The following is a 26,266-nucleotide window of genomic DNA, read 5'->3' as shown; positions in this document are numbered from 1 at the left end:
AGATAACTGTCAACTTAACAAAGAAATTAGAGAAGTCATACACAAAATTCAGGACAAGTACCTTCTTACTTTTATATATTAAACCCTATCAGCTCATACTGGAAGACAAACCTGAAGGAATGTTTGAAAAATGTGTTTATCCCTGCGGCTAGAAATGCTATTGGACAGAGAATTAAGTCAATTTTTTGTTCTATCTTTGTTGCATCTATTGTAAGCTTAACTTTATGTGTATGGAATGTGTTAATGCATATGCATGTCTTATAAACTGACCATTAAATCTGATTCTGATTCCACAAACCAGCAGGTGACTTACAAAAGAGTACGAGGTGAGAGTGTCGGTGTGGTCAGGCAGACTGTCGAGGCGTATCTCCAGGTCATGAACTTTGACCTGCAGGTCCTTGTTGTCCATAAGCACCTTGCCTTCACGCTGCTTCAGCAGCGACACCTGGTGTTTTAGTTCCGCCACAGTCTGGTCCAGCAGAGTCCTGGTGGGAGGATGGAAGACAATTTTCCATGTTTTATGAACAGTTAAAATTGTGTCTAATGTCTTCAGAAGGGGGAGAAGGGTAGGGGGGAGGGATGGTTCGTTTAATGCTCTTGTTAGCTTTTTGGGTTGTATGGATTATGGTGTGACTGTGGTGTGTGTGTTTGAAGGGTGGGAAGAGTGTGTGTGTGTGTGGACACGCACAAGCACTTGCATGTGATGCAAACCTGCATGCATATGTGTGTGAGTGTGTGTGTGTGCATGCATGCAAGTGTACATCATGTGTGCTTGTGGATGTAAGTGTGTTTGTATGTGTGGTTGCATATGCATATGTACTCTCCATGCTCTCTGCTGACTCAAGGCTGCAAAATCACATCTTCAGCAACGCTGTAATCTCCATCAGTATCCACTGTTGACCATCAGGGTGCAAGTGCATATATCCATGACCACACACGCTTGAAAAGAGAGGCACACACATTTATAATAAAATAATAATAATAATAATAAAACAATTTAAAAAAACTTTCTATCGTACTGCAAAAAGGAGGAGTGTGGCAGAATGGTTAAGCCACTGATCTGCCAATACAGTGTCTGTGAGGGTCTGGGTTCAAACTCCACCCTCACTCTTTCTTCCAAGTCTGACTTGAAAATCAAACTGAGCATCTAGTAATTCGGATGAGATGATCCCATAAGCAGCATGCGCTTGGCGCACTGAAAAAGAACCCAAGGCAACAAAAGTGTTGTCCTCTGGCAAAATACTGTGCAAGAAATCCACTCTAATAGGCACACAAATATGTATACATGCACTCAAGGCCTGACAAGCGAGTTGGGTTATGCTGCTGGTCAGACACCTGCCAAGCAGATGTGGTGTAGCGTTTATGAATTTGTCTAAACGTAGAGACACCTCCTTGAGAAACTGAAACCGAAATTCGAAATCAACATAGACAGGTGGGGGGGCAGTGTTGGCGTTGTCTTCACTGTTGCCGCAGCAACACCATCACAAGTCACTGTTGCCGCAGCAACACCATCACAAGTCACTGTTGCCGCAGCAACACCATCACAAGTCACTGTTGCCGCAGCAACACCATCACAAGTCAAGGGACAGGTAACAGCAACAGCAGAAAATGTCAAGAGAAGACAACCCACCTCTGCAGTTTCTCCCCCTCCAGCTGGTTTCGGACGGTGGCCAGTTGATGGGATTTCTCTGACAGGTCCGTCTGGTTGACCTCTGCAGACTTCAGCTGCTGCTCCACCACAGCGACCTTGGATTCTGCCAGGGACAGGTCCTGCTCCAGTTGTTTCACCTGCAGACAGCATACAGGTGAGTTTTTTGGGGTTTTTACCTGCAGACAGCATACAGGCGAGTTTGTTGGGTTTTTTACCTGCACACAGCATACAGGTGAGTTGTTTTTTGTTTTGTTTTTTTACTTGCAGACAGCATACAGGTGATTTGTTTTTACCCGCAAACAGCATACAGTCATACAGGTCAGATTCTTTTTTTCATTGTTGTTGCAGTATGTGACGCTGCTGTTTTCAAGGTTAGATTTAGAAGTGTTCACATTCACAGCTTGTAAGCTCGCACATACACACACATACACAGACACAGCTACACATGACACAAACACAGACACAGACTCAGACATATGCACACACACACACACACACGTGTGAGTGTGTGTGTGTGTGTGTGTGTATAACATGTACATAAACATATCCAACATGTGATCACATGCAAATTCATCCACAAACATGGGACTTTCGGATACATAAGTTGATAAGATTCAATAACTACAATGAATATCATGGTCCTCACCTTTAGTAGTATGACTTTTAACTTAGTGGTGCACAGTAGTGTGGAAAGAAAACAATATCTATATGAACATTTCACCCAGTGCCTTTCCTCCCAACCCCCACCAGGGGGCAATTACAGCAAGGGAGACTACTACTGTGATAGTCAATGAGATGTTAAAAGTTCTTTCCCTTTGACCTTTTTTTTTTTTTTTTTTTTTTTTTTACACATCATTCTTGATGATGATGGTTTAGATGATAGATTCTGTGTAGTGCTTGGCAATGTGTAAAAAAAAAAAAAAAAAAAAAATCTGTTATTTCATTTTAACACTCAGTCATTCAAAACATAACAAGATGTTTTCTCTCTAAATGTGTCATCATGAGGAATACACACCCCCACCTGAACAACAAACCCCACAGATCAAATAACCACAACGTCCTCAAATTAACATTGGTCCCCTTGACAACAACTACAACAAAATCAAATCACAAATAACAACCAACACAAAACAACACCAAAGACCCCACAATAAAAACAAACCTCTATACAAAGACAATGTCCAACAAAAACCTCTTGATCTTTCAGGCACCAAAATAGGTTGTTAAACACCATTAATTCCACTCTTTGTGACTCATAAAAATAAATATACCTTGTGTCACGAGCCAAAAAAGAACAACAAAAAAAAGAGGATGATATGTAAAATGCACTACATAAATTTGAAATTCGTCACTGCTTAACAACTTTCTTAATCAGGGTACCTGCTTAAAAGTGAAACCTCAATTTGCATGGATTTAGGCATTTTCAAGTGACAAAGACAGACCGACACTTTTCATGTACAAATACCATACCATGATGACAAATTGAATATTTTTTGTCAAGTGTTTCTATATAGCACCACCCCATCAAATGCCACAGTCCAAGCTCTGAAAGACAGCAAAAGCTTGAAATGAAAATCATTATAACATACAGTGATGAATGTGTGTGTGCATGTCTGTTTATGTGTACATGCGTGTGAGTTTAACCATGGTACCATACACATATCCAACCAAGAGATATACAAAACTGCCCTGAGATATGTTTAAAAGAAAAGTAAAAAATGATGCTGAAAATTTTAATGGAATTATTAGAAATTATCGTTTGACCTGATTCACATCAGTAAACCAGATATCCTTTCTCCTTTTTTTTATCCAAAAAAAAAAAAAAAAAAAAAAAAAGATGAAAATTCATTCAGACCAAATCAAAAGAAAACGTACTGATTCCTTAGCTATTTTCTCCTTTTTTATCTAAAAAAAAAAGAAAAAAAAAAAGAAAGACTAAGTACTGATTTATAGGAGGTGAAAAATAAGTTTCAACACTTGGTCCAAAACATGTATTGCTTCTTTTTCTGAAGTACAATTTCTATTCTTCAAACACTACACATTTCTAATCCACAAGCTACCCAGCATTTACACTTTTAATGACCAATTCGTTCAAATACCTTTCACATGTCATCCAAAACAAAGCAAAAAACACAGCACCGAGGAGATCGAGGATAGAGGTGAGGGAGAGACTCTCACAGAACACTACAAAACACTAACTAGTCCTTGATTACCTTTGTTTCCTGTGTAGTGTGTTCCTGTTTTCACACACATTATAAAAGCTCTGATGCACTACAAGCATGCAAACTGTGAGTAACTAGCACACTGAATGTCTGACAGAAGTGGGGGAAGGGGTGCAGTGAAAAGAAAAATCATCAAAATGTAGTTGTATGAACCTTCAGAAAAATACTAACAAAAATCATCAAAATGTAGTTGTATGAACCTTCAGAAAAATACTAACAAAAATCATCAAAATGTAGTTGTATCAACCTTAAGAAAAATACCAACAAAAATCATCAAAATGTAGTTGTATCAACCTTAAGAAAAATACCAACACAAATCATCAAAATGTAGTTGTATGAACCTTCAGAAAAATACCAACACAAATCATCAAAATGTAGTTGTATCAACCTTAAGAAAAATACCAACACAAATCATCAAAATGTAGTTGTATGAACCTTAAGAAAAATACTAACACACATACAAGAACATGAAAACAGAGACAAAAATGTCACCACTGGAAAATAAAGAATGTGAACTTGAAGAACAAAAATGCAGTGGTGTGCACATGAAAATGAATATGAACACAAAAGTTACACAGCTGTTCTGCCCTGAACAACTGGTGCACGACTTAGCATCCAGTCATTGGGATAAGACAAACAAAGCCAGAACTAATATGCAGCACTGCCTGTGGTGCACTGAAAAAGAACCCAAGGCAACAAAAGTGCTGTCCTCTGACAAACTCTGCAATGAAGAAATCCATTCTGATAGATACACAAATATAAATATATGCACTCAAGGCCTGAGCATGCTGGGTTATGCTGCTTGTTAGTCTGCCTTGTGGATGTGATGTAGTGCATATGGATTTGTCAGAATGCAGTGATGCCTCCTTGAGAAACTGAAACTGAAAAACCTGCTGTGGGATTATAGTACTAAGCAAGGGCTCCCTCTTGTGTGAGAGTTAATTTGGTAGTGATTTGAAGTTACAGTGTTGCTGGTGTGTGAGAGTTAATTTGGTAGTGATATGAAGTTACAGTGTTGCTGGTGTGTTTTCTCCTGGCCACTTTGACATTCATTATTTGCATCTGTGTATTTCAGTTACAATCAAAAATACAAAGATGATGGAGCCTAAATTGCACTGGCAAGTTTGTTAGAGGAGGCAGACGGTCAGCGGAGAAATGGTGAGGAGGTGAGTTTACAGGCACTGAGGCAGACAAGACAGAGTGGTGGCACTGAGAACAACTTCTGGAAGCACTTTTAATGTCTATTGTCAGTGAAAAAATCTCTATGTCTATCTGATTTTCCAAACAGTGACAATAAAAACATATTTTAATGGCTATTCTTCAGTGAAAAAACTCAGATAATAAAGTGGATTTTAACTGCTGATTAGTCAGTTAATAAATCTGAGTCTGATTTTCCAAACAGTGACAATAAAATGAATGAGGCTTCATGTATATTGGTCAGTAAATAAATCTTTACCTATCTGACTTTCCTAAATTGACAACAAAAATATGGGGCTTTCTTTAGAGTCTACATGTCAGTAAATATATCTACGTTTACATGATTTTCCCAGCAATGACAAACAAGTGTACTCACTGTCTGTTTTTCATGCTGACATATGCAGGCAGAAGATCAAATACACATGTTAAAGATCCTGTAATCCATGTCAGCGTTCGGTGAGTTATGGAAACAAGAACATACCCAGCATGCACACCCCCGAAAACGGAGTATGGCTGCATACATGGCGGAGTAAATAAACAAAACGGTCATACACGTAAAATGTTACATGTCTGAGTGTGTATGAGTGCATTCCTGAAATCTGATTGAATGACACAGGAAACGAATGATGAGCGCCCAGTGGCAGCCATCAGTCGGCTCTACCCAGGTAGGCAGCCTGTTATGTAAATGACCCCGTGTTTGTAAAGCGCTTAGAGCTTGGTCTCCGATCGAGGATAGGCGATATATAAGTATCCATATAAATTTAAAAAAAAGAAACAACAGTACACAACAGACAAACATCTGAAAGAAAGATAGGATGACAGCCGGTTTTAGTGTTTAAACGCCTGTTTTAAATGTCTGTTTTTACACTGTTTAGTGCAACTGAGCACGTCTTACATGGAAAGGCCCTTTTCAAATCAAATTAAATCATCATCATCATCATTATTATCATCATTTATAATAATATTAATAATGATAATAATGATGATGATGATGATGATAATAATTATGTTGTTATTGTTATTATTATTATCATTATTATCATCATCATCATTATTATCATCATCATCTTTATCATTATTATTATCATTATCATCACCATTATTCTATTATTATTATTATCAGTATCTTTTTTTTAAATTATTATCATTATTATCATTATCAGTATCATTACTATTATTATTACTATTAACATTCCTCTTCCTCTTCTTCTTCTTGTCATCATTATCATTCTCACCATGGTCACTATCTAGCCACACATGTAGCATGCAGAAACTGGGTGTACAACTGACTATACATGTATATAACCATGCAGACGAGTATGCAGTGCACAGTATGAAGAACTTACACAGGCAGCCTTGGCCTCCTCCCTTAATTCAAGCAACTATCATGACAAGAAAACCACAGTCATTGCAATATTTCACACACTGACAATGGCAACACTCGTAAGGACAAGATAAATCGTGAATTTAAAACAATTTTTCAAAAGTCTTACAAGCAAGAAGCACATCCTGCATGTTGCAATTCGTGCAGAAATTTATTCAAATTCTACTCCTCACTGAAACAAATGTTCTTATAAGTATAAGCAAGAAGCACACTCTGCATGTTGCAATAAATTCTGAAAAATATTTTAAAATCTACTTCTCAAACATAAAGATATTTAGAAGGCTCCAGCTTAATCTCACTGTGTTCTGATGAAGATACAACCAGACATGGTACAGTATATGACACCAAATTTTCTTTTAAAGCTGTACTTCATGACTCTGATCTGATATAACATCCCTTTCATCACACAAAACAAACGGCAGTATCTCTCAACACATTAATCACACAATTTCAAAAAGAATATTTTCCTATTAATTTTTTTTCCTTAGATCAGGCAGATAAAATGCGGCACAACAGACTGTGGAGAAAAACAACAGTAACAACTGCCATGAAATGTAAGCAAATTCAAAAATCAACACAAAATTATAGCTCTGTTTTTCCCTTTTGTGTTGATCATGGTATCTGTGACGATGACACATTCAATCAATGCACTGCACAATAATCATGATCTCTGTGATGATGACACATTCAATCAACACACTGCACAATAATCATGATCTCTGTGATGATGACACATTCAATCAACACACTGCACAATAATCATGATCTCTGTGATGATGACACATTCAATCAACACACTGCACAATAATCATGATCTCTGTGATGATGACACATTCAATCAATACACTGCACAATAATCATGATCTCTGTGATGATGACGCATTCACACTGCACAATAATCATGATCTCTGTGATGATGACACATTCACACTGCACAATAATCATGATCTCTGTGATGATGATGCATTCACACTGCACAATAATCATGATCTCCGTGATGATGACGCATTCACAATGCACAATAATCATGATCTCTGTGATGATGACACATTCACACTGCACAATAATCATATGCACAATAATCATGATCTCTGTGATGATGACACATTCAATCAACACACTGCACAATAATCATGATCTCTGTGATGATGACACATTCACACTGCACAATAATCATGATCTCTGTGATGATGACGCATTCACACTGCACAATAATCATGATCTCTGTGATGATGACGCATTCACACTGCACAATAATCATGATCTCTGTGATGATGACACATTCACACTGCACAATAATCATGATCTCTGTGATGATGACGCATTCACACTGCACAATAATCATGATCTCTGTGATGACGACGCATTCACACTGCACAATAATCATGATCTCTGTGATGATGACGCATTCACACTGCACAATAATCATGATCTCTGTGATGAAGACGCATTCATACTGCACAATAATCATGATCTCGGTGATGACGACGCATTCACACTGCACAATAATCATGATCTCTGTGATGATGATGCATTCACACTGCACAATAATCATTATCTCTGTGATGATGATGCATTCACACTGCATAATAATCATGATCTCTGTGATGATGACGCATTCACACTGCACAATAATCATGATCTCTGTGATGATGATGCATTCACACTGCACAATAATCATGATCTCTGTGATAACACATTCACACTGCACAATAATCATGATCTCTGTGATGATGACGCATTCACACTGCACAATAATCATGATCTCTGTGATGATGACGCATTCACACTGCACAATAATCATGATCCCTGTACTGATGACTCACATTCAATCAAGACACTGGGCACCAAGATCATGAAACTGAGTACCACTGACCAGAGGGTTACACAACACTAGACAGCAAATCGAACACTTCCGAAGAGAACAGAAACACGCTGTTGACAGAGCAAGAGTTAACAGAGAGAAAACACAAATCAAAGAGAACCCACAAGGCAGAAACACACTCTGAGCTGTTACCTGTTTCTCTGCACTCTCTGCTCTGCTCTGCCACTCCTTCAAACAGCTCTGAAGGCTGGACTCACGACTCGACAGAGAGTTCTCCAGCTGACGAACCATGTTGCTTTTCTGAAACAGACAGTTCACCAGTTGATGAACCATGTTGCTTTTCTGAAACAGACAGTTCTCCAGCTGATGAACCATGTTGCTTTTCTGAAAGACAGTTCTCCAGCGGACGAACCATGTTGCTTTTCTGAAACAGTTCTCCAGCGGACGAACCATGTTGCTTTTCTGAAACAGACAGTCCTCCAGTTGATGAACCATGTTGCTTTTCTGAAACAGACAGTTCTCCAGCTGACGAACCATGTTGCTTTTCTGAAACAGACAGTTCTCCAGCTGATGAACCATGTTGCTTTTCTGAAACAGTTCTCCAGCGGACGAACCATGTTGCTTTTCTGAAACAGACAGTTCTCAAGCGGACGAACCATGTTGCTTTTCTGAAACAGTTCTCCTGCGGACGAACCATGATGCTTTTCTGAAACAGTTCTCCAGTGGACGAACCATGTTGCTTTTCTGAAACAGACAGTTCTCCAGCTGATGAACCATGTTGCTTTTCTGAAACAGTTCTCCAGCGGACGAACCATGTTGCTTTTCTGAAACAGTTCTCCAGCGGACAAACGATGTTGCTTTTCTGAAACAACAAGCACCACAGGCCAGTTTCCCTTTCTCATTTGGAAGATACGACAAAGCAAGGTCCTGTGCTGAAAAGCCACATTGCTCTTCTGAAACAACCAACCACACAGGCCAAATTCAGCTCCAGTTTCTCATCCGGATGAGACCATAAACCAAGGTCCTGTGTGCAGCACGCACTTGGCACACTGAAAAAGAACCCATGGCAACGTGTGTTGTCCTCTGGCAAAAATCTGAGGGAAGAAATGCACTCACATAGTTACACACCACATCTGCTGGGCAGATGCCTCACCAGCAGCGTAACCCAACACCCTTAGTCAGGCCTTGAGTGAATGTATATATATTTGTGTTCCTACCAGAGTGGATTTCTTGCATAGAATTTTGCCAGAGGACAACATCTTTGTTGCCATGGGTTCTTTTTCAGTGTGCCAAGTGTGTGCTGCGCATGGGACCTCAGTTTATCATCTCCTCCGAATGACAAAATGTTAAGTTTGATTTTCCAGTCACACACACTCACCCTGTCCAGATCCTCTTCCAGCATCTTCTTGCCAGACTCCAGGTGGTTGTTCCTCTCCATCAGCATCCTCACCTGGCTCCACACCTGTCAGGTAATTACACCTTTCTCTTACATACCTGTCAGGTAATTACACCTTTCTCTCACACACCTGTCAGGTAATTACACCTTTCTCTCACATACCTATCAAGTAATTACACCTTTCTCTTACATAGCTGTCAGGAAATTACACCTTTCTCTCACATACCTGTCAGGTAATTACACCTTTCTCCCACACACCTGTCAGGTAATTACACCTTTCTCCCACACACCTGTCAGGTAATTATACCTTTCTCCCACACACATGTCAGGTAATTACACCTTTCTCTCACTCACCTGTCAGGTAAATACAACTTTCTCTCAGAACACAACACACCTGTCAGGTAAATACAACTTTCTCTTACAACACAACACACCTGTCAGGTAAAAATACAACTTTCTCTCACAACACCACACACTCATGTCAGGTAAAAATACAACTTTCTCTTACAACACAACACACCTGCCAGGTAAAAATACAACTTTCTCTCACAACAACACACACTCATGTCAGGTAAAAATACAACTTTCTCTTACAACACAACACACCTGTCAGGTAAAAATACAACTTTCTCTCACAACACACACCTGTCAGGTAAAAATACAACTTTCTCTCACAACAACACACACCTGTTAGGTAAAAATACAACTTTCTCTCACAACACCACACACCTGTCAGGTAAAAATACAACTTTCTCTCACAACAACACAACACACCTGTCAGGTAAAAATACAACTTTCTCTCACAACACAACACACCTGTCAGGTAAATACAACTTTCTCTCACAACAACACACACCTATCAGGTAAAAATACAACCTTCTCTCACAACAACACACACCTATCAGGTAAAAATACAACTTTCTCTCACAACACACACCTGTCAGGTAAAAATACAACTTTCACAACAACACAACACACCTGTCAGGTAAAAATACAACTTTCTCTCACAACACAACACACACCTGTCAGGTAAAAATACAACTTTCTCTCACAACACCACACACCTGTCAGGTAAAAATACAACTTTCTCTCACAACACAACACACCTGTCAGGTAAAAATACAACTTTCTCTCACAACACACACCTGTCAGGTAAAAATACAACTTTCACAACAACACAACACACCTGTCAGGTAAAAATACAACTTTCTCTCACAACACAACACACACCTGTCACGTAAAAATACAACTTTCTCTCACAACACCACACACCTGTTAGGTAAAAATACAACTTTCTCTCACAACACACACCTGTCGGGTAAAAATACAACTTTCTCTGACAACACCACAAATCTGTCAGGTAAAAATACAACTTTCTCTCACAACACAACACACACCTGTCAGGTAAAAATACAACTTACTCTCACAACACCACACACCTGTCAGGTAAAAATACAACTCTCTCTCACAACACACACCTGTCAGGTAAAAATACAACTTTCTCTCACAACACCACACACCTGTCAGGTAAAAATACAACTTTCTCTCACAACACAACACACCTGTCAGGTAAAAATACAACTTTCTCTCACAACACAACACACACCTGTCAGGTAAAAATACAACTTTCTCTCACAACACCACACACCTGTCAGGTAAAAATACAACTTTCTCTCACAACACACACCTGTCGGGTAAAAATACAACTTTCTCTCACAACACCACACATCTGTCAGGTAAAAATACAACCTTCTCTCACAACACAGCACACACCTGTCAGGTAAATACAACTTTTTCTCACAACGCCGCACACCTGTCAGGTAAAAATACAACTTTCTCTCACAACACCACACACCTGTCAGGTAAAAATACAACTTTCTCTCACAACACAACACACCTGTCAGGAAAAAATACAACTTTCACAACAACACACACACACCTGTCCTGAGACTGAAGGATGCCCACTACTACCACAATTTTAAACATATTTTTTTCCATTTTCATTTAATCTATTTTATTTTATTATTACTTATTTTTCCCCCTTAAGGCTTGACGAAACCCTCTGGGTTATGCTGCTGGTCAGGCATCTGCTTAGCGGATGTGGTGAAGCGTGTATGGATTTGTCCAAACGCAGTGACGCCTCTCTGAACTCTACAACTCTACGGTTACCTTGGGGATGAGTCAGGGTGGGATGTTACCATGGGGATGAGTCAGGGTGGGAGGTTACCATGGGGATGAGTCAGGGTGCGTTACCATGGGGACGAGTCAGGGTGGGTTACCATGGGGACGAGCAGGGTGGGATGTTACCATGGGGATGAGTCAGGGTGGGTTACCGTGCGAACGAGTCAGAGTGGGAGGTCACCATGGGGATGAGTCAGGGTGGGAGTTTACCATCAGGACGAGTCACAAAGGTCACCATGGGGACGAGTCATGTAGATCACCATGGGAATGAGTCATGGAGGTTACCATGGGGATGAGTCATGGAGGTTACCATGGGGACGAGTCAGTAAGGGTTGGTTACCATGGGGACAAGTCAGACAGGGTGGGTTACCATGGGGATGAGTCAGTCAGGTGGGTTACCATGGGGATGAGTCAGTCAGGACGAGTCAGTCAGGGTGAGTTACCATGGGGACGAGTCAGTCAGGGTGGGTTACCATGGGGACGAGTCAGTCAGGGTGGGAGGTTACCTTGGTCATCTCATGCTCCAGGGTGGTGTTCCTGTTCTCCAGGTCGCTGCGCGCCTTGCTCTCCGACATCAGCTGAGCCTGAAGCCGCTCACCACCTGTCTGGGCTTTGGACACCTCCCTCCGCAGCTCCACTATCGTCTGCAACAGTCATGGTCCTGTGTACCTACCTGCTTGTCTGTCTGTCTGCTTTTCTGTCTGTCTACCTGTCTGCTTTTCTGTCTGTCTGCTTTTCTGTCTGTCTGCCTGTCTGTCTGTCTGCTTTTCTGTCTGTCTGCTTTTTTGTCTGTCTGTCTGTCTGCCTGCCTGCCTGCCTTCCTGCCTGTCTGTCTGTCTGTCTGCCGGCCTGCCTGTCTGCCAGCCTGCCTGCCTGTCTATCTGTCTGCTTTTCTGTCTGTCTGTCTGCCTGCCTGTCTGTCTGTCTGCCGGCCTGCCGGCCTGCCTGCCTGCCTGCCTGCCTGTCTGTCTGCCGGCCTGTCTATCTGTCTGCTTTTCTGTCTGTCTACCTGCCGGCCTGTCTGTCTGTCTTCTTTCTGTCTGTCTGTCTGTCAGCCTGCCTGCCTGCCTGCCTGCCTGCCTGCCTATCTACCTGCCAGCCTGTCTGTCAGTCTGTCTGTCTGTCTATCTACCTGCCAGCCTGTCTGTCTATCTGCTTTTCTGTCTGCCTGCCTGCCTACCTGCCTGTCTGTCTGTGTGCATTGTAGCGTATTGTGTGGTGTGGTGTGTAAGTCCATGCTTGTGTGTGTATGGTATGTTCACTTGAATGTGTGAGTAAATATGCGTAAGTATAATATTTACTGTATTCAACACAAGGTCCTTGTCTTTAGATGTGAACATCAGTCCGCAATACTGGTAGTAGTGGTAGCATTGTTGATGTTGTTCCTAAAAATCATGACATACATTTCTCGCCACCACCACCACAACCATCAGAGACATTACAATTATTGTTCTTGTCAATCACAACATACTTTTCAAACAAACACAACACCAGCAGAGATATATTTGTACTGTTCCTATCAACTATGACATACTTCTCACACCAATACCAACATGACACACTTTTCTCACACACACCACCACAACCACCACTATCAGAGATTTATTGTTCCCCTCAACCATGACATATTTTTCACACTAACAAACACCACCAACACCAACATGACACACTTTTCTCACACACACCACCACAACCACCACTATCAGAGATTTATTGTTCCCATCAACCATGACATATTTTTCACACATACAGCACCACCACAGGAGGTGTTATTATTATGGTCCCTCAACCTTGACATTTTTCACACTAACAAACACCACCAACACCAACACCACCATTACACACTCTTCTCATACAAACACACAACTCTTCTCATACAATCTCACAACCACCACCACCAGCAGGAGGCATTACCATCATTGTTCCAATCAACCATGAAATAATCTTCAAATAAACACCACCACCAACAACCAACACCAGAGTAGTATCATCATATCATTATTGTCATTATCTTTATTGCTGTTATTGTCATCATCATTATTATCATTATTATCATCAACCAGGACCTACTTTTCTCACAACCACCACCACCACAGGCATTATCATCACTGTTCCTATTAACCAGGACATGTTTTCATCACAAACACCACCAACACCAGTGTAGTACTATTATTAATATCATCATTATCTTAATCATCATTACCATCATCATCATTTTTTTATAATGATGATGATGAGAAGGAGGAGGAGGAGGATTTTTTATTGATCTTTTGTTATTATAGTTACTATGATTATCATTATAATTATTATTATTATTATTATTAGTGATAAGAAACTCTAGGGAGAGCTGGACAGTACAAGCAAGGTCTTCAAAGAAGCCCCTCTCAGTCAAGTGTTTCGGCCCTGACTCCTTACACTCTAAGGGGGCCGGGCCACACCCAGGTCATGACTCCTGAATGCCCTTGTATTGCGGCCTTTTCTTTTTTCTGTTTTCCTGGTCCTCAGCAGGTTCGAACCCGCGCCTCCAAGGTGGTCGCCACTTCAGGACTGAGTCACTACGCCTAGTTTGAGTAGGGAAATTTAATCCTTATGAAGTTTATTATTATTATTATATTATTACTATTATGATTATTATTAATATTATTGTTCCTAATCAACCATGACACACTTTTCACACAAACACCACCACCACCACCACCAGCAGAAGCATGGACACCTGAGTCCCTCACCTGTTCCTTCTCCCTCAGGTCGGTTTTGGCGTCACGAGACTCGGCCGCTGTGGCGGTCACTTTGTCGGTCAGTGTGTCCATCTCACGGCGATGCTGCAGCTTCACTTCCTTCAGCTCGGACTCCAGGCGAGACACCATGGATTCATACTTGGCCTTACCAGCAAAAAAAAACAACAAAACCAATGGCTCTGTCAGTGTCATAACAAACCTGTGGTAAACAGCCTCAATTTGTGCAGAGTATTTGGCCTTACCAGCAAAAAATAGTGTCTCTGTCAGTGTCACAATAACACCATGGATTCATACTTGGCCTTACTGGCAAAAAACCAAAAAAACAAAAAGAAAGAGCAACTCTGCCACTGTCACAACAAACCTGTGGCCAACAGCCTCAATTTGTGCAGAGTACCTGGCCTGACCAGCAAAAAGTAGTGGCTTTGTCAGTGTCACAACAAACCTGTGGCCAACAGCCTCGATTTGCGCACAGTACCTGGCCTTACCAGCAAAAAACAAAAGTGGCTCTGTCAGTGTCATAATACACACCATGGATTCATATTTCACCTTACCAGCAAAAAAAAAAAAAAGAAAAAAAAAAGAGCAGCTCTGTCAGTATCAGAACAAACGTGTGGCCAACAGCCTTGATTTGTGTGCAGTACTTGGCCTTTCCAGCGAAATATAGTGGCTCTGTCAATGTCATAACAAACCTGTGGCCAACAGCCTTGATCTGAGCAGAGTACTTGGCCTTACCAGCTAAAATAAGCAACTGTCAGTGTCATAACAAACCTGTGGCCAACAGCCTCAATTTGAGCAGAGCACTTGGCCTTACTAGTCAAAAAAAAAGCAACTCTGTCAGTGATGAACAACAATCACTGACACTCTGACATGGCTGCTGACAAAAAAAGCTGTCATCAAAAAAGTGTGTGTTCCCCCTCCCCACCTCCCCCCCTCCCCAGCCGACCCCTCCAATCTGAAGAACTAACCGTCTGTCCCAGAGAGCTGGCCTCCAGTTTGAAGACAGAGCTCTGCTGTTGCTGCAGCTCTTCCCGCAGACAGCGGATGTGCTTGTTTGCCGCGTTCAGATCACTCTCCAGCTGCTCCACGTACCGCGCACTCTGGTGGTGAGAATCTGAACACACCCACACACATCATGAGAATGTGAACACAACCACAGACGACATGACACAGTATGATCTATGTGATGGCTGTGATCCTGAATTTGAACACACCCACAGACAACATGACACAGTATCAACTATGTGATGGCTGTGATCCTGAATTTGAACACACCCACAGACAACATGAACTATGTGATGGCTGTGATCCTGAATTTGAACACACCCACAGACAACATGAACTATGTGATGGCTGTGATCCTGAATTTGAACACACCCACAGACAACATGACACAGTATGATCTATGTGATGGCTGTGATCCTGAATTTGAACACACCCACAGACAACATGAACTATGTGATGGCTGTGATCCTGAATTTGAACACACCCACAGACAACATGAACTATGTGATGGCTGTGATCCTGAATTTATAATAATAATAATATTTTATTTTTACATAGCACTATAGTACAAGCATAAGCAAGCTCTAAGCACTTTACAATCCAGTACCTAAAGTGCAACAAGAAAGCATATAAAAAGTAGTAGAAACATAAAAACAGAATCATTATTATTATATAAAAAAAAAAAAAATGCACAAAACTCAAAAAGTAACATACTATCAATACTACAACTGTTACACTCCAACACTCACACTAACACCCACGCACAGACACACACATGATTAAACAGCTGAGATGAGAGCAATTTTCACTTAAAATACATACATGTAAAAAGGAACATAATTGTAATCTGCATGCCACAGATTTTGTAAAAATTGTAAAATAAAATTTTGGACAGAAAAGGTAAAAGGGGTAAAAATTGGGTCATTCTCCCTTTTGAACCACACCACCACCATCCATCTACCCACCCCCATTCTCTCTCTACTCTCTCATCACACACACTCACATTGCCATGGGCCTGGGACAACAGCACTATTTAAGTTATGAAAAGTATTTTTTAAAGAGATAAGTTTTAAGATTTACTTTAAAGGTAGATATATGAGTTGTTTGTCTGAGAGCAATAGGCAGAGAATTCCAAGTTGTTGGGCCTAAGACGGAAAATGACCTCTTTCCACAAGAGTTAAGGAAGTATCAGGGAACAGTTAGCTGGGAGGAATCGAGAGATCTCAATATTCTGTTTGGCAAGTACGGGTTAACAAGCTCAGAAAGATATGAGGGTGTGGTATTACAATTCAGGCACTGAAAACATAGGCAGGCAACTTTTTATTCAATTCTGCCTTGAACATGCAACCAATGAAGTGTCCGCAGGAGAGCAGTAGCACTCTCTCTCCTCGACTTTTTAAGGACGAGTCGAGCTGCACTATTCTGTATTTTCTGGAGCTTGTAGAGTTTATCATTGGGAAGGCCAGCAAAGAGAGAATTACAATAATCTAGGCGGGATAAAACGAAGGCAACAGCAAGTTTGTTGGTGGCATCAACAGACAGGAAGGGGCAGATTTTTACTAATCTTACGAAGCTGAAAGTAAAGAACTTTACACAGGTGGTTCACCTGAGTTTCCATCGTGAGGGATGAATCGAGGTAAAAACCAAGATTGCGGACAGAACCAGAAAAAGAAATTTCTATGCCAGAACAAATGATAGATTTATCTGCTTGAGCTTATTCTTATTACCAGTCAAAATGAGTTCTGTTTTGTCATCATTCATTTTTAGTTTGTTTTGTTTCATCCACTTTGCTACATTGTCTATACCAGTTTTAAATTTAGAAGCTAAACGTCCACAGACAAAATGACACAGTATGAACTATGTGATGGCTGTGATCCTGAATCTGGAAACACACACACACGTTGTGATTAAATATGAACTCAGTATTAACACACTGTGATGAGATTCTTCAAGAGAAAAAACATTGATCCTGAAGTGGACACACCCACACATGTTGTGATTAAATATGAACTCAGTATTAACACACTGTGATGAGATTCTTAAAGAGGAAAAACATTTGCCACAGAACATCCAATGACTGGACAATATTTCAAATTATGAAATCTTCCAGTACCAAGGAAACTTGCCAACTGAAGAATCACACTACAATGATCTTCACTGACTGGTAATGTACACATTATGTGAAAATGTATACAATGCTGTGGTATTATAACACACAAACAACAATACCAAGACAAAGACCCCTAGTTATGTAAAAACGACAGTGACAATGTGGGCATTTGATGTGTACGTATCAATAACAATACAGAGATTCTGTACTGCACACAGAGCACTACAATAACATAAACTCCAGGGCAATACAAATACACCATGACATCCACATTCTAAGAACAAAAAAAAAACCACTGACAATATCAACACACAACTTGTATTTTACTGGAACATAACAAAGCCAGATCCAATAAGCAATAGCATGACAAAAACATCTTGCAAGGGACAGTCAGAGGACGCCGCAGACGAGAAAGACAGAGGAAGAGGTGGGAAGACAACATCCAAGAATGGACAGGCATGCACCTGGCCGAGTCCCAGAAAGCATGAACCTGGTGGACCCTGAGCATGAACCTGGCAGAGTCCCAGAGAGCATGAACCTGGCACAGTCCCAGTCAGCATGAACCTGGCACAGTCCCAAACAGCATGAACCTGGCACAGTCCCATGAACCTGGCACAGTCCCAGACAGCATGAACCTGGCACAGTCCCAGACAGCATGAACCTGGTGGAGTCCCAGACAGCATGAACCTGGCACAGTCCCAGAGCATGAACCTGGCACAGTCCCAGAGCATGAACCTGGCACAGTTCCAGAAAGCATGAACCTGGCACAGTCCCAGAGCATGAACCTGGTGGAATCCCAGACAGCATGAACCTGGCACAGTCCCAGAGAGCATGAACCTGGCAGTCCCAGAGCATGAACCTGGCACAGTCACAGAGAGCATGAACCTGGCACAGTCCCAGAGAGCATGAACCTGGCACAGTCCCAGAGCATGAACCTGGTGGAGTCCCAGAGAGCATGAACCTGGCAGAGTCCCAGAGAGCATGAACCTGGCACAGTCCCAGAGCATGAACCTGGCACAGTCCCAGAGCATGAACCTGGTGGAGTCCCAGAGAGCATGAACCTGGTGGAGTCCCAGAGAGCATGAACCTGGCACAGTCCCAGAGCATGAACCTGGCACAGTCCCAGAGAGCATGAACTTGGCACAGTCCAAGAGCATGAACCTGGCAGAGTCCCTGAGAGCATAAACCTGGCACAGTCCAAGAGCATGAACCTGGTGGAGTCCCAGAGCATGAACCTGGCACAGTCCCAGAGCATAAACCTGGTGGAGTCCCAGACAGCGGTGGAGGACAGAGACAGACAGGTGCAGGAGAGTGGGGGCATTGTCTTCACTGGCACCCCAACCACATCAGCACAAGTAAAGGGATTGGAAACAGGTAACAGATAAAAAGCCAATTAGTCCCGATACCTGTATGACGTAATTTTTCTTTCTCCAGTTTCTCTGAAAGCTGTTCCCTCTGATGGATGGATTCCGACAACTGAAAAAACAAACCAAAAAAAAACCAATGTGGTCTCTAATTACAGCAGGGCATAGTCTAAGTGATAGATCAGTGTTAATCAAAAGTGAAAAATATATTTTGTGAATGAAGTTCGTAACTGCAAGCACACATTCTTACAGTGTGTGAACAGGTGCATGCACGATTGTGTGCATACATACATACACACTCACACAGAAACACACATACACACGTTAACACCCCAAACCATTCACCCATATCTTACTCACACACACACACATACTCATAAATGCATGCATAGTACAAAATTAAACACACATGTGCATACACACAAACACACACGGTCAGACACCCCCACTCACTAATCACCATCACACACACACATACACACGCTGTCAGATACCCCCACTCACTAATCACCATCACAAACACACACACATACACACGCTGTCAGATATCCCCACTCACTAATCACCATCACATACACACACACATACACACGCTGTCAGATACCCCCACTCACTAATCACCATCACATACACACACACAAACACACGCTGTCAGATACCCCCATTCACTAATCACCATCACATACACACACAAACACGCTGTCAGATACCCCCACTCACTAATCACCATCACATACACACAAACACACGCTCTCAGATACCCTCACTCACCAATCACCATCACATACACATGCTGTCAGATACCCCCACTCACCAATCACCATCACAAACAAAAAAACAGCCTCACCTTTCCTGCCAGTTCTACGTTGTCCTTCTCAAGCTGCCTGACCTTGTCCTCCGCAACCTTCAACCTCTGAAACTGCTGGTTCTTCTCCTCGGAGTCACTGGCCGATGTTTCCCTCAAGTGCTCCAGTTCACGGTTCAGCAGTTCCGTCTCGTGCCTCACCGTGTCCAGCAAAGAGTTCTTGTCTCTCAGCTGTGACTTCGCCACCCCCAACGCCTCTTTGCTCTCCTTCAGATCCTGTCTGAGCGACTGCACGGACTGTTCCATTTCCTGGTACTTGGAGGAGTTCACTTCCTTCTGGAACACCAGCGTGCGGATGTCGGTCAGCGACTTCTTCAGCTCGGCCTTGGACGCGGCCCGCTGCTCTTCCAGCTGAGCGACCTTGGAGTTGGCGTGGTTCAGTTCATTCAGTGTGTCCTGTAGCTGTTTCCGCATGGTTGTCAGGGACGCCTCCAGCTCCTGAGGGTGGTATGGTGAATGTTTAGCGTCAAAGTGTATCACTACATCACGGTGGTATGGTGAATGTTTAGCGTCAAATGTATCACTGCATCAGGGTGGTATGGTGAATGTTTAGCATCAAAGTGTATCACTGCATCAGGGTGGTATGGTGAATGTTTAGCGTCAAAGTGTATCACTACATCAGGGTGGTATGGTGAATGTTTAGCGTCAAAGTGTATCACTGCATCACGGTGGTATGGTGAATGTTTAGCGTCAAAGTGTATCACTACATCACGGTGGTATGGTGAATGTTTAGCGTCAAAGTGTATCACTACATCACGGTGGTATGGTGAATGTTTAGCGTCAAAGTGTATCACCACATCACGGTGGTATGGTGAATGTTTAGCATCAAAGTGTATCACTGCATCACGGTGGTATGGTGAATGTTTAGCGTCAAAGTGTATCACTACATCACAGCGGTATGGTGAATGTTTAGCATCAAAGTGTATCACTGCATCAGGGTGGTAGGGAATGTTTCGCAAATGTATCACCAGCGGTGAATGTTTAACGTCAAAGTGTATCACTACATCACGGTGGTATGGTGAATGTTTAGCGTCAAAGTGTATCACTACATCAGGGTGGTATGGTGAATGTTTAGCGTCAAAGTGTATCACTGCATCACGGTGGTATGGTGAATGTTTAGCGTCAAAGTGTATCACTACATCACAGCGGTATGGTGAATGTTTAGCATCAAAGTGTATCACTGCATCAGGGTGGTATGGTGAATGTTTAGCGTCAAAGTGTATCACCACATCACGGTGGTATGGTGAATGTTTAGCATCAAAGTGTATCACTGCATCAGGGTGGTAAAGAGCGAGCAAAGTGGAAAACAGGGTGCAGAAAGTTTCTTGGTGGTTGTTTTTTTTTGTTTGGCTGGTTGTGTTTTCGTTGTTTTGGGTTGTCGTTTTTTGTTTTTCATTTCTTTTTGGTCTCTTTTTTTTGGGGGGGAAGGGAGGGGGGGCCGGGGAGGTGGGGTGGGGGCCTAGGGGGGGGTTCCGTCTGTGTGCAAGAATGAATGCCTGCATCTATGACTGTGTGTATATGTAAAAAAAAGTAAAATGCTATTGTGCAAAAAATTAAATCAAGATTTCAAATTATTGACATGCTCCAGGCTTTATTTTCATATTCAATTCTTGACATCCATTTTGTCATCGGTATCATAACTTATCTATCTAAAGATGTTGCTCAGACAACAACAAAAAAGTACTTACATGTTCAAGGCATTTCTTGGAAGTGTAAAATGCAAGTACAAAGACATGCACTCACACACACACACACACACACACACACACACACACACACCTCAGTGTTAGCTGAACGGATGGCAGCTTGTGACGCCTGGTCCATGACCTGAGCCTGAAGTCCAGCCATCTCACTGCGTGCATCCTCCGCCTCAGCTTCTGCCTGTGACATCACAATCAGTCAGAATCCTGCTTTCCTATTCTGTTCTGTAGTCATTAACTCACTCCTTTCCTATTCTGTTCTGTAGTCATTAACTCATTCCTTTCCTATTCTGTTCTGTGGTCATTAACTCACTCCTTTCCTATTCTGTTCTGTAGTCATTAACTCATTCCTTTCCCATTATGTTCTGTCATCATTAACTCATCCTACCCCACAGCTACATGCTTGCTACAACTCCCCTGGACCAGCACAATGTGAGACCACTGCAGTAAAAAGAAGGGATGTTCACTAAAACGGTGAAAATTGATGGAGAATTGTTGATTTAATCAGTCAAACAAAGCTTCGTTTTCATGCTTCCAAAATCCGTTAACGGTTCAGTTTGGAATGTCAACTGTCCCAAGCAAGAATGAACGAAATCAGAATAGTGTGTTGGTACAAGAATACTCCTACCCGGTCCACAAGGGAAGTAATCATGGTAGGAGTTAACTCGTAGCTGGAGTCGAATGAGCTAATGTGGATGGTATGTGTGCATACATCCTCTGTTTCAGCTTCAGAATGTAGCATCAAAATCACAGTTAGAATCCTGCTTTGCTGTCATGTTCTGTAGTATAATGTGGATGGTATGTGTGCATACATCCTCTGCTTCAGCTTCAGAATGTAGCATCAAAATCACAGTCAGAATTGTGCTTTGCTGTCATGTTCTGTAGTACAATGTGGAGGGTATGTGAGCATACATCCTCTGCTACAGTTTCTTTCTGTTACATCACACACACTGTCAGAATCTTGTTAATAAATATCCTGTTGATGTCAAACTAAAAATACCAAAGTGCAAAATAACACAACAAAAGTTAAAGCAAATAAGGCATAAAATATCAAATAATAAAATTAACATTTCTGCAGTAAACTAGAACATCTCAACTTAAATTCAGATTCTGCATAAAAAAAAAGAAACTCTGCAGTAAAGTGAACATCTTTGTGGCCAGAGCTACTTAATTTCTAATGACCCTCATTCTTCAATGCATCGTTATACCTGTGTTACATTCATCATTACCACAATTCAGAAAAAAGTCATATTTTCTGTCCTTCAGGAAATTAAAAACTAAGAATAATAACAATAAATACACTAATAATAATAATAATGATAATAGATGATGATGATGATAATACTAATAACAACAGTAGCACATTCATAGAGAATTTTCAATCCTCTCAAAATGCATTGCAAGAACACAAAAAACACAAGAACACACACACACACACACACACACACACACACACACCATGATTTCCAGTTCCTCTAGTCAGATTCCTTTCTCAGTCTACATGGTTATTTCCCTTACAACACCAATGCCTTCTGATGCAAAGAATAGAATGACACATCTTAAATCTGTCACATAAACGTCATATTTGTAAATTTTAATTTTAAAAAAGCATTCTGAAGGTGGTTAGGGGAGTAAACTGTAATTTTATGAGCTAAAACCAAACTGAAAGTTGGGCTTGTCACTATAGCTTTACGCCACATTTTTTTCTTTCTTTTTACTGTCTGCAAGTGTATTTGTTTACGATCAAAGTGCATTTTCCTACAGAATTTTGCCAATGACAACCCTTTTGTTGCTGTGGGTCCTATTACAAATGCTCAGTGCATGCTGCACACAGAACTCTGTTCACTGTCTCATTTGAAAGACAAACACCCAGACCACCATCATCTGAACGACAAACACCCAGACCACCACTCAAGCTCTAACGGATGGGGGAGGAAGAGTGAAAACCCTGGGTCATATATGTGACTCAAACCTGTGCACACAGGGGAGAGAAAAGTGAAAACCCTGGGTCATATATGTGACTCAAACCTGTGCACACAGGGGAGGGAAAGTGAAAACCCTGGGTCATATATGTGACTCAAACCTGTGCATACAGGGGAGAGAAAAGTGAAAACCCTGGGTCATACATGTGACTCAAACCTGTGCATACAGGGGAGAGAAAAGTGAAAACCCTGGGTCATACATGTGACTCAAACCTGTGCACACAGGGGAGAGAAAAGTGAAAACCCTGGGTCATATATGTGACTCAAATCTGTGCACAGAGGGGAGGGAAAGTGAAAACCCTGGGTCATATATGTGACTCAAACCTGTGCATACAGGGGAGAGAAAAGTAAAAACCCTGGGTCATATATGTGACTCAAACCTGTGCATACAGGGGAGAGAAAAGTGAAAACCCTGGGTCATATATGTGACTCAAACCTGTGCATACAGGGGAGAGAAAAGTGAAAACCCTGGGTCATACATGTGACTCAAACCTGTGCACACAGGGGAGAGAAAGTGAAAACCACGGTTCACATATGGGACTGGAACCCGCACACACTGGCTTCCTAGTTTCGTGTGCTACTGTTGGGTCTATGATCCACTCACCTGGTCACACCTGTGCTGCAGAGAGGTCACCTCCCCCTGGGCAGCCTGCAGGTCATTCTGCAACTGTTGTACCTGGCTCTCCAGTGACCTCACCTGCCAACATGACAACATTCTGTTTTAAACTTTCTTCTTTTTTTTTTGTTTTTTTTTTGTTTTTTTGTTTGTTTGTTTGTTCATTTTCAGCATTTAGAAATCTTAAAATTGTTTAAATAGCCAAGTTGTTAAAGCCTTGGACTTTCAATCTGAGGGTCCTGGGTTCAAATCTCAGTAACAGAGCCTGGTGGGTATAGGGTGGAGATTTTTGCGGTCTCCCAGGTCAACATATATGCAGACTTGCTTGTGCCTAAACCCTCTTCATGTGTATATGTACGTAGAAGAACAAACACACACGTTAAAGATCCTGTAATCCATTTCGGTGTTTGGTGGGTTATGGAAACAAGAACATACCCAGCATGCACACACCCCAAAACACAGCATGGCTGCCTACAAGGCAGGGTAAATAAACAAAAATGGTCATACATGTAAAATGTTACATGTATGTCTGGGTGTGTATGTGTGTGTGACTGAACCCAATTGAAAGACATGGGAAACAAATGATGAGCACCCAATGGCATCCATCTGTCCGCTCTACCCAGGTAGGCAGCCTGTTGTGCAAATGACTCCATGTTTGTACGACACCGAAAGCTTGGTTTCCAACCAAGGACAGGTGCTATATCAGTATCACTATCTTCATCAAACTTCCCACACAGAGGCAGTATCACTATCTTCATCAAATTTCCCACAAAGAGGCATTATCACTATCTTCACCAAACTTCCCACAAAGAGGCATTATCACTATCTTCATCAAACTTCCCACAAAGAGGCATTATCACTGTCTTCATCAAATTTCCCACAAAGAGGCATTATCACTATCTTCATCAAATTTCCCACACAGAGGCAGTATCAATATCTTCATCAAATTTCCCACACAGAGGCAGTATCACTATCTTCATCAAATTTCCCACACAGAGGCAGTATCAATATCTTCATCAAATTTCCCACAAAGAGACATTATCACTATCTTCATCAAATTTCCCACAAAGAGGCATTATCACTATCTTCATCAAACTTCCCACAAAGAGGCATTATCACTATCTTCATCAAACTTCCCACACAGAGGAACTCTGGCAGAATCAGGCATTGACCAGCATTCATCTCAAGGCCCTGTTCCAGTATAGTGTTCTGTCTATGACAAAGGCACTTTGTTCTCACTCCATACAGGTGGTGTAGTGTTCTGTCCATGGGAAAGGCACTTTGTTCTCACTCCATACAGGTGGTGTAGTGTTCTGTCCATGACAAAGGCACTTTGTTCTCACTCCATACAGGTGGTGTAGTGTTCTGTCCATGGGAAAGGCACTTTGTTCTCACTCCATACAGGTGGTGTAGTGTTCTGTCCATGACAAAGGCACTTTGTTCTCACTCCATACAGGTGGTGTAGTGTTCTGCCCATGGGAAAGGCACTTTGTTCTCACTCCATACAGGTGGTGTAGTGTTCTGTCCATGGGAAAGGCACTTTGTTCTCACTCCATACAGGTGGTGTAGTGTTCTGTCCATGGGAAAGGCACTTTGTTCTCACTCCATACAGGTGTGTTCTGCCCATGGGAAAGGCACTTTGTTCTCACTCCATACATGTGGTGTAGTGTTCTGTCCATGGGAAAGGCACTTTGTTCTTACTCCATACAGGTGTGTTCTGCCCATGGGAAAGGCACTTTGTTCTCACTCCATACAGGTGGTGTAGTGTTCTGTCCATGACAAAGGCACTTTGTTCTCACTCCATACAGGTGGTGTAGTGTTCTGTCCATGACAAAGGCACTTTGTTCTCACTCCATACAGGTGGTGTAGTGTTCTGTCCATGAGACAGGCACTTTGTTCTCACTCCATACCGATGGTGTAGTGTTCTGTCCATGAGACTGGCACTTTGTTCTCACTCCATGCAGGTGGTGTAGTGTTCTTTGTTCTCACTCCATACAGGTGATGCAGTGTTCTGTCCATGGGAAAGGCACTTT

At 41.8% G+C, this 26,266-nt stretch overlaps 1 protein-coding gene across 3 annotated transcripts in view; it reads right to left on the bottom strand.

Moving 5' to 3' along the window:
• LOC143287616 (uncharacterized) overlaps positions 1–26,266 on the bottom strand; it is a 91,836-nt gene that overhangs the window by 21,354 nt on the left and 44,216 nt on the right. For all 3 annotated transcript variants that reach the window (XM_076595735.1, XM_076595736.1, XM_076595737.1), the window contains exons 16-26: positions 24,222–24,314; positions 21,715–21,816; positions 19,918–20,373; positions 19,113–19,182; positions 15,560–15,705; positions 14,586–14,738; positions 12,363–12,500; positions 9,658–9,741; positions 8,472–8,579; positions 1,631–1,788; positions 314–485 (exon numbers count right to left, since the gene is read on the bottom strand). In XM_076595735.1, coding sequence (XP_076451850.1) covers positions 314–485; positions 1,631–1,788; positions 8,472–8,579; positions 9,658–9,741; positions 12,363–12,500; positions 14,586–14,738; positions 15,560–15,705; positions 19,113–19,182; positions 19,918–20,373; positions 21,715–21,816; positions 24,222–24,314 — 1,680 coding nt within the window. The remainder of the gene's footprint in view (positions 1–313; positions 486–1,630; positions 1,789–8,471; positions 8,580–9,657; positions 9,742–12,362; positions 12,501–14,585; positions 14,739–15,559; positions 15,706–19,112; positions 19,183–19,917; positions 20,374–21,714; positions 21,817–24,221; positions 24,315–26,266) is intronic.

This window comes from Babylonia areolata, chromosome 11 (assembly GCF_041734735.1).
Source record: "Babylonia areolata isolate BAREFJ2019XMU chromosome 11, ASM4173473v1, whole genome shotgun sequence".
Classification (NCBI taxonomy): Eukaryota; Metazoa; Mollusca; class Gastropoda; order Neogastropoda; family Buccinidae; genus Babylonia; species Babylonia areolata.
This window is presented reverse-complemented; position numbering and strand designations above follow the sequence as displayed.